At 32.1% G+C, this 19958-nt stretch overlaps 1 protein-coding gene across 2 annotated transcripts in view; it reads right to left on the bottom strand.

Annotated features, from left to right (window-relative positions):
- Positions 1 to 4195: 4195 nt before the first annotated feature.
- Positions 4196 to 19958, bottom strand: part of cnc (NFE2 like bZIP transcription factor cap-n-collar) — a 154642-nt gene continuing 138879 nt past the window's right edge. For both annotated transcript variants that reach the window (XM_090412962.1, XM_090412961.1), the window contains exons 7-10: positions 18372 to 18478; positions 13731 to 13940; positions 8099 to 8572; positions 4196 to 4617 (exon numbers count right to left, since the gene is read on the bottom strand). In XM_090412962.1, the coding sequence (XP_090269088.1) occupies positions 4276 to 4617; positions 8099 to 8572; positions 13731 to 13940; positions 18372 to 18478 (1133 nt within the window). In that variant the 3' untranslated portion in view covers positions 4196 to 4275. The remainder of the gene's footprint in view (positions 4618 to 8098; positions 8573 to 13730; positions 13941 to 18371; positions 18479 to 19958) is intronic.

Here is a 19958-nt window from a genome sequence, read left to right as displayed (position 1 = left end):
ACTTAAACAAAAGGAAAGATTAGCAAAACAAATGTTCTCTGCTAGGTTGGCAGGAAAACGACCCAGAGGAAGACCAAGATATAGATGGATTGATATGGTACAAAGTGCCTTAGATGATAGAAATATAAGATCTGATAATGTTGGAGTCTTGACAAGTAACAGACTGATTTGGAGGAAAATTGTAGATAAGAAGTTAGTAATGATGTAAATTTTTCATGTAGTACTATCACTATCATATCCTGTACACCCCTTGAGGGTACATGGCAGGAATTTGATGATGGTGATGATGAGGTCTGTAAATATATGTCTGTCCTCAGTATTATGTTTTCAACATGCTTTTTTCAAAGCACCTAACTGCTATAGTAGGAAATACATATTTGTGAATAGTAGCAATGTTTAAAATAACTGAGCTTTGATTCAAAAGCTTGAAAAATTTTCCTAACATCTGTGATTGGGCTGTCATGAAGAACCCCCCCCCCCTCACTTCATCATTAGTGCAGTTTTGTTTCATGTTATAATGCTTCATTATAACATGAAGCAAAGCTCCAGCAAATACTTGGCCATACGAAATAAAAACCATGTAATATTCTTCAGAACATAACACAACACTGCTTTTATGCACAAAAACAACAAAAAAAACTTCATGCAATGTGTGTAAACAGTTATTCTGAAGGCTATTCCAAATGAATTTTAAAACATACAATAACAGTCAACCAAATTAAAAAACTGAAAAATCTTTAATCACACAAACTGTAGTTCCTGCAGCATTCAATTTTTACTGACAAAATGAAATATTAATATTATAATTAAGTACTGTACATCAGTGTTTTGAGAACTTATAAATGAACAATAGATAAATTTCATTGACAGATAAAAAACATTAACAATGCAATTGGCATCTGCAATAGCAAAAATTATTTAAAAATATATATCAAATTGATTCTGTCATTTACTGTACATATGTAAGTGAAAACTCTGAAGTCAGATAATGTTGGAATAACATTTATAATGAGACATTAACAGTAAATCTAAATGTTCCACCTCCATAAGAAAAAAAAATCATCTATTCTTTGATGACATTGTGTTTTCTTGTTTGCTACAAAAGCAACCATGATTTGCATGTAAAATTTCATCTGTTTAGTGCCTGGATGATTTAGAATTCATGCAGTGGGTTAAGGCCAAGAGGTGACTGTACTATCTGTTGCATGTTTTTTTTATTGATTTTGGATTTTATTTTCTGAAGATAATGAACAATAAATGTACAATTTAGTTAGATAACTGGAATTACCATCATAGCCAATGATGGTAATTCGAAATCATTGCCTTGGAAGCTATAATTAAAACTACATGACTGTTTGTTTTTTTAATTTACTCATGACATAGTTCTAAATTATTTCAGAAAGCTATATATCAAATTTCAAATATAAGTAATAATTTTATAAATGTTCATCATCTCAACATACATACATAGGTACAACACTGATTTTCCGGCACCCTTAGTTCCAGAGTCATGCCAGATTAGCCTTTCTACCAGACCAATGGAGGTTACTTAATAATTTATCAGTACATCTCTCACCTACTAATTATATCCCTCCCATGTCTCTAAAGTAGCACGGACAACTAGACACTTAAAGATTAAATGCAAATTAAATATGAATTCAGCGATTACGTGCATTATAAAAATATTAAGAGCAATATTAAATTCAGAATTAAATTATTAAGTATTAAATCAATGTTATATTAATCATGTTATGTATTAAGTTTTTTCACACCTGCAAGCAGGCGTGAAAAAACTATTTTAGGTTAGCTTATATACACCATTTGATCAAATTACTTTTGGCGCATATGAACACTCTCCTACCCTTTTAATTTAGCTTACAAAAGATTCAAATAGACTGACTTTGAAACAAACCAGTCAGTGCAAAGTAACTATTATGAAGAGAAGAAAAATTCTGTATTATCTATAAACAAGTATGAATTAGATTACTGAATGCTGAGTCAAAATTAGCTGATAAAAAAATAATTTGAACAAATTTTTGTTACTGAGAGAGACTGAAACAGAAACTAATGATTCACCATTATTCTCTTTTATTACACCATTATCTGCATAGTTGTCTAATTTAGAGTTTTATCCAAAATATAATAAACGGAACAACAAAAGATAAACTTTTCATTTGTGGGAGGTGGCAAAATCCCAAACTGCAGAAAAGGAAATTTAGCCTGCCAGTGAAGGGTACTGATTCAAAGTGAAGATGATTATTAAAAAATTTTATAGATAAACTAACATACTGATACTGAATATTAAATTCATACAGTCATTATTTTAATTACACTTTTCTGCCTTACAGACAGCTAAAAGACTGAATGTAAAACCTTTAAATTGGCAATAAAGTCCAATTCATTTAGTTTTAATAAATGATTTGGACTTAACTGTTGGGTATGAACATAAACATTATCAGGTCTCACTTAAGTTTTCTTTCTTTCTGATAAAGGTAAGCTTTATACATATCTTTATAAAATAAAAAATGTTTTAGGCATTCAAACTAAGTGATTTAAAATTACATTGGACAAATGTATAATTTTTTTATCGATGTCAATGAAGAGCATAATAGTTTTGATCAGAATCAAAGAAAAGCGTACAGAAATATATAAAAATCTCAACTTTCTTAAACAGAATTTTAAAGATAAAAGTGGGGAACTGAAACAAACTATGACATAAGCTTCACATGTTCCAAAAAACAAAGTAATGGTTATTATAATCAGAGCAAAAATTATACTTGTGGGTATAGCTAAATCATTACATAAGAAAGTTGTAAATGTATAAATAAGCTATATATAAAACTTTTTTTTTTAGAAATTAGGCTGAATATAAAAAATAATAAGTTCCAAAGAAAGTCAATTTTATCTTAATCATATTACTTAAGTGACACTTATGAAGAAAAGTGCTCCAGACATATCATGAAAAGTTTTAACAGCAGTTAAATGTAGATCAGCTAAACTGATGCTGTTATAACTAGCAATTTAACTGATCTCATTATTCAATCAACTACTGCATATTAGTTACAGTATTTCAATTTGTTAGTATATTATAAAGATAATATATATTGCACAGCCTTACATTTGGTGAATTTGTTTAAATAAAATTTATATTATAGAAAATCGCATATTTAATTAAACCTATTATACAGCATTAAAATTGTATTAACATAAACATTACCTCATTATAATTTTTTCCTTGCAAGGCAAACAAATACTTTGTTTTGGTAAAGGATTTAAACTTCGAAATAATTTAGCATTAAAATTTCTGGGATGAAAAGGATTCTAAAATGTTAAGAATGTCCAACATTCCCTTAAAACTGGAAATTTAAAAATACATTCCCAATATAAGCACAAAATGCCCCGTGTGTAAATTGTGTTTAATAATAAAGTAAAATAACTATGTGAAGTGTCCTTTCACAAAGAGAAAATAGAGAAGAGAACAGCACACTTTAAATCATGTATGACAAAAATAAGTAGAACATATATTAACAAATAAACACTGCCTGCAGGTTATAAAAAAATATCAAAACTTAGTTGAGAACTTGCAAGAAGCATGAAAATATGATAATGGTGTGTTTCGAATTATACAGCACAATTAAAAAAAACCTTTCCCATTAAAATGTTTCATAGGTTCTGAAATGATTTCATTTGTATATGTGAACTTATGCATATGACATGTGCATGTGACTTGTTAATCTGTCTTTATCGAAATCTTTAATAAAGATTCATGGCATTTTGATATAGCAGCTAATTTTCTATTTTTATACAGAATAATTACTTTTCAAGAGTTTTCACATTCAAAAAGGTATTGAAAATAATCTTTAAATATTAACAAAAATAATGCCATTAATGCAACATCCTTGCATTAATGCATCATACATGAGTCTATTTTGTACATCAGTTATCCCAGCACCATTATACAAGAAATAATAGTGTGAGCTAATTGTTAATATACTCTACATGTGTGGCAATATTACAAAAGAAAAGTCAGTGTCAATTTATCATCATTGACAGTTTGTCTTAATGACCTGTACAGTTATCACAATGAGGTTCATTTTCTTTCTAGTCTATAAACTGATAATGAAGATTACATATATATATATATATATATATATATATATATATATATATATATATATATATATATATATATATATATATATATATATATATATATATATATATATATCAAATCTGTAGTGAAGGTTTTGCAAATCTCTGAAGAAAATCAATATATCATTTTTTGTCCACTTTTCTCTTTGTTCGTGCACCCTTATTAGTTTCACTTTCTGGTTCAACTTCAAATGAAGTTGAATTTGCTACTTGAACATCACTACTTCTGCTGTTTTGTGTCATCTGAGGGAAAAAATCTGGGGGATCAGGTTGAGGATGGAGGTTTTCAGCTCGAAGCACTAACTGGTACAACTTAGCAAATTTGTCTCTGGTTGATCTCTGCTGAATTAAAAGATGTTCCCGTTCTGATTCCATTTCTGCTTTTTCTTCATGCAAAGCATCAACTTCTTGCTGAAGACCCATTATTTGATCCATTTTGCGTTTACGGCAATTTTGTGCAGCCACCTAACAGATAAGAATTCATCAGTAATTAAACGATATATACATTTTTGAAGAAATGTCATTAACTAGCATCTGAAAACTACCAGATAACCATTTTAAAACACATAATATAGGTAACCCTCGTATAACATTTTAGTTAGGTTCCTATTTAATCTCATGTAGTGCAAAACCATGTTAAGGACAGTACAAAAAGTGTGTGGGGAGGGGGAGGGGTGAGTTCCAGAAACTACATACACCACTACTGGACACATAACATTTATTAAAAGTAGCAATAACTACACAAACAGCTTACAAACTGTCATGACATATGATAATAAATGTTGATTTAATTTTCTTCCTATTCAAATTAAAAAATCAAGCACAATCAAATGAGAACAAGCTTCATATTTGCAAAACAGAAGATCCTGCATCAACAGCAGTTCTAATTTTCTGTTCATTTTTCTTTGTTGTTTCAAATAAATTTAAACTTTTTCCAATGTATGATATCCCCCCCCTCTTTTTTTTAAGATGAACCAAATAAAATATATAATTTGTATCTCTGATTATACAGAAATAAAGTTTATTTTGAGCAGTGCTTTTATTATTTTCATTATGCATAATTTAGGACTGTAATTTAATTCAGAACAAAGAAATTAGTCCAATATGGTTCATAAAAAATATATAGTTTTCCCAGAAAATATAAAAAATATATGTTACTCAGAAAAATTTATAAGTGATCAAATAAAAACCAAAATAATCTTCCAAAACCATTCAACATCACAGAAAAGGATTTACATGAATGATATTGGGAGGGATTTGATAGGTGACATACAGCTATTTGCTGCTGATGCAAAGATAGGTAGGTAGGGTAATCATGAATGATTATGAAGACAGATTGAGAATTTGTAGACTGCAGATACTAGCAAACAGGAGAAAGAGGAGGTGATATGACCGAGACTTACAAACTTCTGAAAGGATCATACAGAATTTCAGTTGATGAATGAGTCCCTGACTCCCTGGAGGTCTCTCTATTAATAATAATAATTTCCCAATTTTTCCCCCCCTATAATGGCTAGCAAGTCAAAACCTGGAATTCACAAAATAGAATAGAAATGTTGAAAAAATTACATGCAACATAATAGCAGTTTTCTTCACAAAAAGCTCAAAAATACCCTATTGTGTTATGCAAGGTTTGCTGCAGTTCTGTTATTAAATCATGTTAGAGTAAAACTGTATTAGAGAAGTACCATGTTATATATAAAAGTTGCCTGTCTATATATATCAAATCAATGTAAACTGGCTCTTTTCAATGAATATTTTATTGCATTACTAACATAGAGTAATACACATAAAGTAATGTGTTATCTGAATTTTTTTTGTTATTCATAAAAAATAAATCTACTACTACTAATGCAAATTCTTTATTTTTAGTACCCAAGTGTTTGTGCCTTGAATGACTCAACTGTGTTATATGTTAATTACAATGCAGTTCACTCACAAGAATCAATACTTCAACAATAATATTATAACTATGAATAATGTAAAACAGTTATTTTTATGTAGTTCAGACATATTCATGGGAAAAAAACACAGATTTGTATTTAAGTTTTATACATGTGGAAAATGTATATGCCAAGAGAAAAGTTGTTCAAAATTCTACAATTATATTGTGTAAATGGGGCATTATATTGAGTCACACATAGTCTATATTTCAGTTGTAAGTGAAAAAAATATAGAAGATGGTTTGTTGCTAAAGCAGGCGAGTGAGTGAGAGAGAGAGAGAGAGAGAAATGTGTACATTACTTCCACTGCTATTCTGATCTATATGGACTATATTATGAAGAAAAGGAGCATTAGGCCTGACATCTACATTGGAGATATTCAGCTCAGCAATTTGCTTTTTGTGTAATACTTTTAAGTAAATCCAGTACATCTGCAGGATTCCTTACCCTAGATTGAATGATAATGTAATAAATTTGGTATGAAAATCAGCAATACCAAGACTATGAAAACAGGCAAGAATACTGAAAACATCAGCTGCATTCTGAATGGAAACCTTAAAATATTTCAATTCTGCACAATTTTTAGTGAGATGGAAAATTAAATCTGAAAACAGACAACCAAATTAGAACTGCTAGTTCAAAACATTGAACTAGCTGTATACAAGAAGTGTTCAAGCCAATTTTAACCTATGGATCTGAGAGCTGAATTAGAAATAAAACACTTGATCAAGGACTAGTGAGAGTTCAGAGGAAGATTAGGGAAGTGAACAGATGGCATTAATGGCAGAATCATATTAAAAAATGAAGACAGGAATGTGAAAAGAGCTAATTAAGGAGTATGATCACTTAAACAGAATGGGAGAGAAAAGATTAGCAAAACATATGATGTGATACTAGAATGACAGGAAAAAGATCCAAAATCTAGGGAGATTGATGTAGTTAAAAGTGCCTTAGAACAGCGTTCTTCAACCTTTTTGCACCTGCGGACCGGGGAAAATAGGAGAAATATTTTGCGGACCGGCTGATGGCTGAGACAGAAACATAAACCAATGTAGATAGTATTTTATTTATTAAATTCAATGTTATAAAATTACAGTTTTTAGCTAGTGCGACATCTGCTGCTGCTTAGAGCTTAGAGATGGCTCTAGTGTTGTTTCTGAGAGACGAAGAATTTTTGGCAGACCACCAGGAACCACAGGTTGAAGAACAAGGCCTTAGAAGACCTAACTCCAAGGATCAGACATATTTGAGACCTGACAGATAACAGATTAATTAATTCCAAGAAAATTGTTGATAGGAAGTTAGCATGATATAAACTTTTCATTTAGCAATACCATATCACCCTGCACATTCTCTTATGGCACATATCTGGAATCTGATGAAGTTAATTCAAGGCACTTTACTGACTAAGCCTTATTAGACAGTACTGTAAAAATTAATTAAAGAGGAAAGTTAATAAGTTTTTAATTAGAGTTAAAATATATAGAAAATGGTCTTTAACTATGGGTTACAAAAGTTGTGAATTTAGAGGTAGCTTTAAGAAATAATTAGATAGCTGGTGTGGAGAGGTTATGTTTAATTAAAATTAATTAATGATTGTATAAAATTTAGCACTAATATGCAATATGTTGGTACTGTTATGTCTTTGCATATAAATATGTACATAAAAAAACTTAAAAAAAAAAAAAGATGCGATAAAAAGATAAGATCAGAGAAAGTTTAGATATGAGTGTGAATATACGCAGGTTAATCAGTGTGGAGTGGTGGTCCCCACCTGCAATTAACATAAAGCTAATCTAAAATATATTTGGTTATAAAGAAATTTGGATATTCATATAGTTCATGCAATTACTACTGTAAATGAGGTCTCCCAGAGAAAGACCAACATTTTTTTTTTGTCACTGTTCTATACTACATTATATTTGCTTTTTTTATGTATATATCTGTTAATACCAGTCCATATATATAATATTAAACAACCAAATATACAAATTAAGACAAACCTTATTTTTTCCTCTTCTTCGAATATCCCTGATAAGTGACAATTGCGATTCTGTTAGTTCGAACTTTGATAATTTTTCATTAAACTCATCTATAGGTAAGTTGATAATGTCCTCATTTGTTAATGGAATTTTCAATTGTTTAGCACGTTTTTCATCTTTGCTGGCAATATCCTGATCTTCAAGTTTGACTTTATCTCTCATAACTGGTTTCTGTGAAATATTATTGCTATCATATGGAAGATGGTACGTATGGTTATGATGTATATGATCTGTAAAACTGCCAGGAGGAGGAAGACTGCTGGGATCACCACTGCAAAAACGATTTCTAGCATTTAGTGATGTCACTGCTTCTGATACAGGATAGGGGAAATCTGCAGAAGTGCTTCTGTCATGCTCTTTAAGAAGAATATACTGAGGATTCTTTTCAAAATGCTCTTCAGGATTATATTCACAAAATCCACTGTCACTTCCACTCTGAAATGCATAACAGACATATTTTATTTATGAATAATTAGCAAAATATCTAACAATAAAAACATAATATAAAGATAGTAACACTACTTACAAATATAGATCCCACTATATATCTTTAAAGATGTTAATGCCACTAGCTTGTTATGTTGTTCTTGCTATGATCATAGTTTGCACATTCTGTGTTTTTATGTCTTAGCGATATTTGCATGATGACATGTAAACACATCATAAGGTATAAAATGCTATAGCTCATTTTATCAAAGGAGATGTAGTGTTACTAATGGGGGATAATTCTTTCTTTATTTTTTTTTTTCATTTAATTTATTTTTATTGTCTAAAAAGTAAATATGTAAAAGAGAGGGATATGAGACAATATTCAACCTCCTTGTCACTACACTCTTGCCAAAATTAAAGTAACTTTAAAAATTAAAAATATGAAAAACATATTTGCCTGTAAGTAGAGAAAAATCAGAACTTCATGGTGGTCTCAGGAAGTTAAAGAGTAAGTCACAGAAAAGAAGAAAGCATATAAGTTACTGGAACATAAAAAATAAATATCAGGAAGGGGCAAAATATTCTGGAGGATACTGAAAAAAAGCTTAGAAATGGAGGAAAGATTACTACAAAAGGAATTAGAGATGATCAAGGCGACATGAAAACTGATGATAATGATATTCCATTATCATCAGATGTCTTTAGTAATAACAGCAAGTCCTTGACCTATGCAGTTAATTCGTTCATAAGGTTTCTTTCTGCATAAGCATAAATGATGCTTAAATATGGTGCATATTTTGACAAATATGTTCGTTTGTTTTAAAAGATAATTAAAGCTAAACAGGTTCTGCTTATGAAAAGAAAATTTTGAGAAAATGAAAGTTTGCTCAGTATCCTATTATTGCGTCCCCGGTTTCTCTTTACACTAACTTTACATTTAGAACTCGGAAAATTGTCCAAAAGTCATGTGGTACCTCCAAGCATAAGGGTTGTCCGTGAATAGAGGTAACTTTGCATGGATACTTCTGTGGAATTACATCTCCTATAACTTTAGGAATATTTATTTTATACTGAGCCACCTAAGGTAATTATATTAAGTTGGGAAGTCTTAATCAGGAGATGATTCCAGAGATCTACAATATCAACTGCAATTGTGGCCTAAACCCTCCTAACCCTTTTGTTTCCCACTTAGGTTTGTATGATAATCTTTTTGCAGGCAGTGCATCGGATTCTATCATGCAGAAAATACAAATTCTCAAAATTTAACATGGATTTAATTGACACACAAATATAATTTACAACTCATATAAAATTCATACTAAGCACTAATCATTCATTATACAAGAACATCATTATTAGTTAAAAGTTAGCACATAGGCCCAACTCATGTGGCAAATTTCTACAGTCTGCACATAGACAAATTTTTCTTCCTTGGGAAACAATTACTCCCCAAAAATCAATACTACACTTTCTTCTATTATTTCAACGATATATTCATTCATTTAACGTCAATAACACATCATGATATATCAACTAAAACTCTCTCTCTCTCTCTCTTACACCTTAGCCAGTTCAGTAATTCATTTACTAAGTTCTCTGTAGGACACACCAAGCATTCCTTTTCTTAGCGTGCTGCTGTCCTAGCATGAAACTTTCCCCGTTACAAGTTTTAAACCGATACACATAAAAACGATAAAGAAATTATAACGATACCATTCACCAAGGCTTTTACACAGTATTTTGTAGTTCCCTGACGACTTCTGGCTGAATCAAGTGTCCTACTGCTCAGACTGGTTGGCACTTGTACTGGAAGTATTCTTTCGATCCATTGCGAACTGCTTGCACCACTCTGGTATGGCTAACACCGCTCTGCTATATCCGGACCAGACGGGAAGTTGACTCTTCCTTCATATAATCAGGAGAACGAATCTTTGTTTCAGTCTTTCATCTGACAATTGCCGGCCTTCGTCCGCCGGATATAGATATACACTCATCTCCGATAACCCCTCTTGGGACTTTTGCTGGCCGAGGTTGCTTCTTCTGCCGGCAAAGACGAGACTTCCTACCGCTACTCCAGGAACTGCACAAACACCGATGAAAAAAAAAATTCACGAGTGAAGGGGGGGGGGGGTTGCTAACCTTTTTATATCTTTCCCCCTATCAGCAAATCACTGCTATCTCTGCAACTTGTCCAACGAATTAGAGTACATCACTCACGTGGCCCTCGCTCAATAGCGTATGCTAAATTTTCTTCACTTCTACCCTATGTGTCCGATTGGGGCTTTGATCCCTCCTTCATTTGCTATTTACGTGACCTTCAACCCTTTGTTTGCAATGAAAAATGCAAGTCATGGTGCTAACATGTAAATTTCTATACTGATCAGGATACTACATAACATAATTTATAGATTTTTTTTTTTCTTATTCTACCCTACTGGCTTTGCATAAGTTACTTTTATCACTTATACAGAGATTTATATATATATATATTATAATTAGACAAACTTTGAATTATTCCGTATTACTGAACTTTGCATAAATAACTCCCTTTCCTTCCTTTATTTATAAAGTAGAAGTACACACTCAGAAGCAAGCATTTTACTAAGGAAATTTCCTTCCCCATCCTTTTTTTCTTCCACCACCCCTTTTTTTTTTCTCTTGTTAAACTGTGATACATTCAGAATTTTTAGGAATTCCGTTAATCAAAGTTTAACACTATTGAGTATATAAATATAAAATTATATGTAATTGTAAAAATAAAAAAATAAAAACTACATGTCTGTGCTAGTACATATTTACAGTTATGTACTATTGCAGTTTCCTATTCTCCCTATCCTCCTCATAAATCAGCTTTTAGCATGTAACACATTTGCTGCTGCACATCTTCTATCTAAATCATCAATAGTGGTTCCATTTCTTCCATTAATATGCCTCTTTTCTTGAAAGTGATCACAGATTGCATTGGCTGAACTTTGTATATGCTACATAATTATGTCTATGAACTTATTACCTTTTTTTCATGTTGTTTAAGAATATCTCCCTTAGTCTCCATAGTCCCTATGGAGACTAAGGGAAATATTATTTTGCTGAGACATATTTAGGATTTATATTATTTCCAATAAGTACTATGTAGGCTCACTAACAAGACACAGCTAATGCTTAAGGTAGAAACAAATAAAATGGCAATGATGCTATGAGCTATGCATCAGCTTACCAGGAAAGTCATTTGTTATGTTCAAAGTGGCACTTGAAAGAGGACACTGCTAGTCTAAGCTGAAGTACCTTAACTGCATATCTACGAATTAGCATAACTCAAATCCCTGTAAGTCATGGACTTTCCATACTTTCAAAGACTGCTAAATAAAACAAGTACCGCATTGTCACAGCACAATTACTATTACAAACTAACCATGGATTGTTGAAATCTTTCTGAGATTTAAATTTTAACTTACTTGAATAGCGTCTCAGGGGAAACAAGCACGCACACATTTCATTATCACATGAAACCTAAAAACTGATTCAGCAAATTATGTTTATTACAAGAAACAACCTGTTCATGTGATTAATAAGGACGATGTAAAGCACAACTTCTTTACTGCTATTTCTGCAAGTTGCATGAAACTACTTGTATGACTGATAAAGAACTAGTTGATAGCAAAAGTATGCATCATACAAAAAACATACTATTGACATAAGAGTTTAGAGGATGGAAGGACATCGATGAAAGGTATAAAATCTGATTTACAACTTATGGAAATTTCATCAGTGTATCACTGACATCTTCTAGGGAGTATATTGCACTTATATAGAACACACACACATGCATGCACCATATTATTCAAAGAGAAAGGATGATATTAACAGAAGCCATGATGCATGCATAACACCTCAGTCAAAGTGTCAAATTAAGCAGTTATTACATAATCCTAGCGGCATAAAAGGAGTGATTAATTACTAAATATATGTGAAATCATTATGATTAAATTTCACCAATAAGAGGACATGATTAGCAGCATGCATTATCATTCTGCTGTAAAAAGACTAAGATCATCAATAGATTTAGAAATAAATCTGAAAATATCTTTAAAATTAGCTGAGGAGATGTAGAACAATCTGAAATTAAAATGTAATGTATTATAATCACCACTGTTATGTTACTAGTGTTAAGATTATTTAGCATAACTTTTATCTAACTGTTGCACATTATGCTTAAAAGTTTCCTTTCTTGTAGTAATAATGTAATTTTATTCTTTCAAGGCTCTTATTTGTAGTAAATAAGAGCCTCTTTACAGAAGATACACAACAAATCTTATTTGTTGTGTATCTTCAGTAAAATGTTCTGCAAGAAACATTTTACTGAAGATACACACATAATAATGTCAACATAGCAACATACAAACCCAAAACAACATACCTGCACCAACTGGTACAGCTTAATGATAAATGCACGTAAACACAAGAAAGATATTTAATTAACCAAATATTTTGGTCTGGAAATAGCAGACCATCATCAGTGGTATTACAAGAACAGTTTTAAAAAATACAAGCTAGAATATTAACAATAGATCGTTTAAATTAGAACATGCCGCGTGATGTTATATCACTAAGTATGAAACGGAATATTTTAAAGTAGAGACATGATTGAAAAAAAAAAAAAATTTATGAGTAATATTGATTAGACTTTACCAGATTTTTGATATAGATATACAGTCATTACGATTCAGGTTGAGACGATGGAGCAAGGCCTCCACACTTTCCTTGAACAAATGTTCAAACCTATAATGGGATCTATGTAAGAGGCGAGTCCTGGACCAAAGGATGCTGTGGTCAGTTTCAATCCCATGCTGAGCCAATACAGACTTTTCAGGTTTGTTTGTTGGTAGAGCTTATTTCATGTACTAAATGAAATCCCCCCCCCCCAAATAATATTCCAAACTCTTGTGCAGAGAAAACATCATGTGTTGAAGAGAAGTACAACTTATAAATAGCTAATTAATAATAATACATATAAAATACCAATATGTAGTTCTGAATATCATTTAAAATAAAGATAAAAATATGTAATAAGGAAAGAAATATTACAAATTGATTTTAAAACTCAATTTTATTTCACACTAAAAATGATATTATCTACAGTGAATAAGTTATATTATTAAACACTTACATCCTGAGTGCTTGCAGGTTTCCTTCCAAAAAGTTTGTATTTCTTTTGTGCTCCTGATTGTTGTGACTGATGATGAGCTGAAAATTGATGGTGAGAATGACCGCCACTCATCTGTGATGCTAAAGCAAGAGAAGTATTTATTCCCATAGGAACAGAAGGATCATGATCACCTTGATGTGATGATGTTTCAGAACATGAATCTACCCATTCCTAAAATAAAGTTTAACATACAAAATTAAACCTTTATAACATTCAAAGAAACTATGTTAATCATTATCCAGAAATGATAACACCCAATCAGTAACTTTTTCTTGAGAAGTATCTGCATGCTAACACACTGATATTACAATAACAACACAACACAGAAAGAACAACATTTGCAAGAAGTTAAAACTCAGAAAGAAATTTCTGAGGAAATCATAAAAAAGGCAGCTAACTCTGATCCTGCTTATGGTATGCTAGAGAGAGATGCCATATGGCCTCAGTACTGAATCCATGACATATTCTACAGTTCTATAGAATTTCAGTAGATGCAATTTTTTATTTTATGGAGGGCAGGGAAAGGATGGAAGGGCTAGATTTTTCTCTTATTGAGTAGTGCATGATTAGAATGGATTGCCGATGGATGTTGTGTGTGCAAGTAGCATGAATGAATTCAAGAACAGGTATGGTAGCTGGTGCAAATAGTATGGACTCCTTTGATGAGTTCCTGACTCCCTAGAGGTCTCTCTTAATAATAATAATAATAATATATAGAAAAGAATTAAAAAATAGAACATATAGAAGCCTTGTGGACTAATGAACGATGGTTGACTAGACCATCAACACGCCTGGACCACAATAACTACCATACTCTGCCTTGAAGACATTCAGTGTTGGAGCACTCACCACCCACTCTGGCAACACATTTTCACAAGTTCCTTATCCCCAAACCCTTGCTTCCTCCACCTCCTGAAGCAAAGTTACTCCAATATGATAAACCTTATTTCATCTTCTCTGGCTAAAGTAGATAATTTTTGCACTTAGCAATATCGGGGAAAAAAAAAAAAAACACCTCCTTTTCACTTCCATACTCACACAACCTTTGTACACTTTTCAGGGATGACTTCCTATTCTTACCTGCCTATCATCCTATGCTATAATTCTCCTGTATATATCTGATAGGCTCCTCTTACCAAATTATACATCTCAATCATATCACCATCCCCCATCCTCTTCCTCCTATCTGCCAAGTGCTGAAGACCACATTACCTCAATCTGTCTTCATACACAATATTCCAGGGTCCTGAGACAGTCTTAGTTCTTCTCTTCTGCACTCTCCCCAATGTTTCCTTGTTGCCAGATCTGTGTAAAGAAATCCAAATGAGGACTGATTAATGCTTTATACAGTGAAATAATCACCTCCTTATCCATAAATGCCAGTGTTCTTCACATTATAGCAGCAATTTTCTTGGTCACTCTTACAATTTTCACATGTTTCCTGAACTTGACTTCCCCATCCCCAAACCCTTATTTCCTCTACTTCCTGAAGCAAAGTTACTCCAATATGATAAACCTCATATATCATTATCACCCATGCATCTTGGGTGATAATTCATACCTGAAGATTGTTTCAAACCAGTGGTCCAATGTAATTAGACTCTTCCAGCAAAACAATGCTGTGTCGCAAGCCTCACATTGTGCAATCATGGTTCAAGGAGCACATTCAAGCATTCCATGTGCTCCCCTGGCTGCCTAATTCCCTAATTTGAATCCCACTGAACATGGGGATCGTGTGGAATGAAGCATCCACCTGTCAATACCAGTGCCTTGATTGGTCACTGACCTCCAGGATGTCAGAACAGAAGGCCTCATGGTATCTTTACATATAACTATAGTGGTACCATCTGGATAGGAGGGGGAGACAGACAGCATAGATGAGCAAAAGTTGTGTCAAAATATTGTTAAGTTAATTATTTATCATTCATCTCAAGGCACTTGTTATATACAGTTAGCTGCTGTTACTATCTGAAATACTTGATTTTTATGACTAATGAATCTTCTTTATTTCTCTTGTCTGTTTACATGTTGTTCTCAGTATAATGTCACAGTATTTCTGAAAGAATGTATAAAACAGTGCAGAGATGATACAGGGTGTGCTAATTCTAGAATACCAATTTTAAGTACAACTGAGAAGATACTATCAATACAAGAACACTTTTTTTGTAAATAGGTTATTTAAAAATAAATATAAAAATAAAGAAAAACTCACATAAAAAACTTATTTAATGTAAAAATTTGGCCTGAGTGTCACAGACATCAATATAGGATTTACAGAGTGACAATTAAACAATAATAGAAATTCTAAAAATCCCTGCCTTTGAAGCTAATGTAAAATAACTAAAAAGTCAATAATTTCCTAACTTAAAAAAAAAAAAAAAAAAAAAAAAAAAATACAATAGCTAGTAAGGTGGTGCATTTTAAAATTCTCTGTTATTGCTTAATTACCATTCTATAATTCTTTACTGAATAATTTTAATACTTAAGCAAAAATTTTACACTAAATAAGTTTTTTATGTGAGTTTTCCTCTATTTTTATATTTATTATACCAACTCACACTATTCCATTACTGAAACAAAGGTTACTTAATATTCTTGTTCTTTCTGGAAAAAACCACAGGAGGCATCTTCTACCCTGTCTGAAACATTGTTTCAGACAGGGTAGGAGATGTGCTTTCTTTTGTCATTTGCACAGGAGTTGGAGAAGAATTACTAGGAATCAACTTTATCTTTATAGGTTGCTATAGTTGTTGATATAATTTCTTGGTATCTTTAATTTACAGGTTGCTATAGTAGTATCATCTGGATGGGGGGGGGCAACATATATGAGCATAATCTGTGTCAAACGGCCTCTACAAGAAACTAGAAGAGATGACTACCATTTGTATGAGCCTTTGACCCTTTTAAATTCAGATTTTTCAATTGTTTTTGGTTGTTTTGCATTTGATATATATACTTCAGTAGCCTGAGAATGAAGCTGGAATCCTTGTCCCAAGCTATTTGTAATATTTGCCAGCCTGATTGGCCAAGTGTTTAGCATACTTGCTTTTCAACACAAAAGGCTGTGATGTGAATCCCACTATGGGGATGGATGTTTTGTGAATATCTTTGGGAAGTAGATAAATTGAATTGCTCAACACAACCTATATTCTATTTATTGGATGCCTGAAGCGACTTAACAAAATTCCATCCTTGGTCTCTAGACCAGAATTTCCAGATTATCTAATTCTTAGCTCACCCACAGTATCAATAAAAATGTACTACAGGCTAACATCCTTTCACGGATTCACATTCACTAAAAAAGCTGAATTTTTACTTTGAACTATCTTGGTAACATTGGCTTGAATAGTGGACAGAATTTTGACTGGACTATGGAATGAGGGCCTTCATCCAAGTGAAGATAATTTCTGTAACTCTATTAGAGGTGTTTACAACAGAAGAGTAGAAACCTAGTCTGACTATGTATTGGAAAGAGAAAAGTATTGGAGGTCATCCCACTTGGTGCTTTATAATGCTAAAAGACACAAGGTTAAGAGTACAATAAGGAAAGGGCATCCTATAAGAGAAGAAACTTGCACTGAGATAATAATAAATTTTTGGAGAGATGACCTTTAAGGTATATGGAGAAAATTATCTAGTATTCTGGTTGACAGGTGAACAATCCATATTAGGTCACTGCTTACTTCAAATACTTCATTATTTCTTCCAGCTTGGTTGGTTTCAAGTGGAAATGAGAAACTGGTTGGAATTGCAAACATCAAAGTAATATAGGAAGATGACCCCTGTTTGGATAGTTTGTTTTATCTTAATAATTTAGAATGCTTATAGAAATGCATTTGGCTCAGACAAATGGATTCTGAATCATAAATGCATCTGCACTTACTGTGCTTAGTATCGAGACATTTCTGAAAAGAAAACAAATCACCACAGTGGAAACTCCGCATTCAACACAGCACTCCCCTCATCTTAATAATCATTAAGATGAGGGGGGGGGAGTGTCATTTCAATCTTATTAAGATTGAAATGGCACTTAAAAAGAATCTTATTTTGAGTTAGTTGAAATTCAGTACTGCCTTTATATCATTTTGATACAAAGGCAGTACTAAATTTATTTTTAAAAATAATTTTGTGATAGTCCAGAAATGCTGAGATGTATACAGAAAGTTGAAATACATTTACTAGTTCAGAGGCACTCAACTGCATATTAAATATATTTTTTATGCTTCGAATTTCATTACTTTATTAAAACCCATACAAAATACTTTTAGCAGGACTAGTAGATTATCAACCATTTGATATTCATATAGTATTTCAAATTCCTTCCTCCAGTTGAAACAATTTTATGTCCATCCCAACCATGAAGATCACAAACCTATCATACAGTAATCTAAATGCAGTAGCTGTGGGCAGAATAAGGTTGGATAATCTGGAAACTTAAAGATCAAAGAACTTTTTGAAGAAAAATGATAGTCTTGCACTGGTGATGAAAATTATCCATCACCTAAAGATATTCTCAAATGTTCATGTTACAGTGTGATGTTATATACTGAGCCAACATGATCTAGCAGAAAAAGCATAAATACATAAATAATATATACATACGCCATCTGATATCGAGGGTACACAATCTGAACCCATGGAAGACACTGCAGAGTCACTACTTGTATCCATGTTATCTTCAGTAGAATTTAGAGGAACATTGCAGACACCTAAAAAATAAAGTTTAATTATAATATAAGAAAGAATATGGCTTACTGACTGTTGGTAAATTTAAGCATAATTAAAATAAATTAAGTATTATGTAAAATAGTGCCTGAAAGTCAGACCTGTTTGATATGCTGGGTGAACAATCTGCTATTTGAAATAGGGGTGATACAGATCACCTGGTGTTTTTCATTAAATTACAATGGAATTGCTGGTAAATGATACTGGAAACATGTTAGAATTTTGAAATTATTTCAGGCTTTTTTTTTTTTTTTTTTCAGTAATTACTTTTATGCATGTTTGAGAGAGAGAGATCACTTACAAAAAATACACTTCTCTAACATTTGATTTCTTAGCACCGAATGAGAATTTTTGCTACCTTAAAGTTTCTGCCTAGTCTCTGAAGAGAGCCAACCGGTTCAAAACAGCTGTCAGACCAGCGAAACCTTAAAAAAAGGCACTAATAAAAGGTGAACATACAGGCATTTGGGCAGCGGTCATATTCTTTTAAGTAGTGCAAGCTAAGGCAACTCTGATGCCAAGGATTGTATTCTTGTAAGCTCTGAGGTCAAATTTTATGAACTTTCATAAGTTTCTACAAACATTCGGCTTTGTAGAACAACAGTTGTCAGACCAGCGAAACCTTAAAAAAAGGCACTAATAAAAGATGAACATACAGGCATTTGGGCAGCGGTCGTGTTCTTTTAAGTAGTGCAAGCTAAGGCAACTCTGATGCCAAGGATTGTATTCTTGTAAGCTCTGAGGTCAAATTTCATGAACTTTCATAAGTTTCTACAAACATTCGGCTTTGAAATAATGTTGGATCTTTAATAGCCACTTTTCCTATGTAATTTTACATTGCCTTTCGAAATGAAACTGTATGGCTTTTTTTTTTAATGTAAAATGTGTAAAATAGTAATTCACATAATATAACGTGTACATTAGTCACAACTTGTGACACAAGCACGATTAAACAGGTATAAATGTATGATTCCGCAATTTAGTGGAGAGTTCCAAACATGGTTTGAATTATGTGAATATAAATTTTTAATGCAAACAGTTCGTACCATGAAGATGAAACATGATTGTGCTGTCAACCAGATGAGGCCCCAAAACAAAAAACTAATCAAATTTTTTTAAAGTACCCCCCCCCCCCAGATATTTTGCATAGCCTTGGGGATATGTATACCACACTTTGAGAAGCACTGTCCTATGCTTATTCAAATTATGCATATGCTTTTTTGATATAGAATTTTATATATAACCAAATAAATACCAGAATATTTACAAAGTTTGATAAATCATACTTAAAAATAAATGAAATCGTTATTTGAGACAGATCTTGAATTTTTATATATTTATTTATGAAAAAATGTAGACTAGAAGTCAATTATCTTGACTTCTGGTCTATATTGACTTCTATATCTGGACTTCTGGTAAAATATTGTAGATATAATTTCAATATAGTTGACCATGCCATGTCTT

The sequence above is a fragment of the Typopeltis vanoorti genome, chromosome 23, assembly GCF_054136105.1.
Source record: "Typopeltis vanoorti isolate ZY-2024b chromosome 23, IOZ_Tvanoo_1.0, whole genome shotgun sequence".
NCBI classification, from domain to species: domain Eukaryota; kingdom Metazoa; phylum Arthropoda; class Arachnida; order Uropygi; family Thelyphonidae; genus Typopeltis; species Typopeltis vanoorti.
This window is presented reverse-complemented; position numbering and strand designations above follow the sequence as displayed.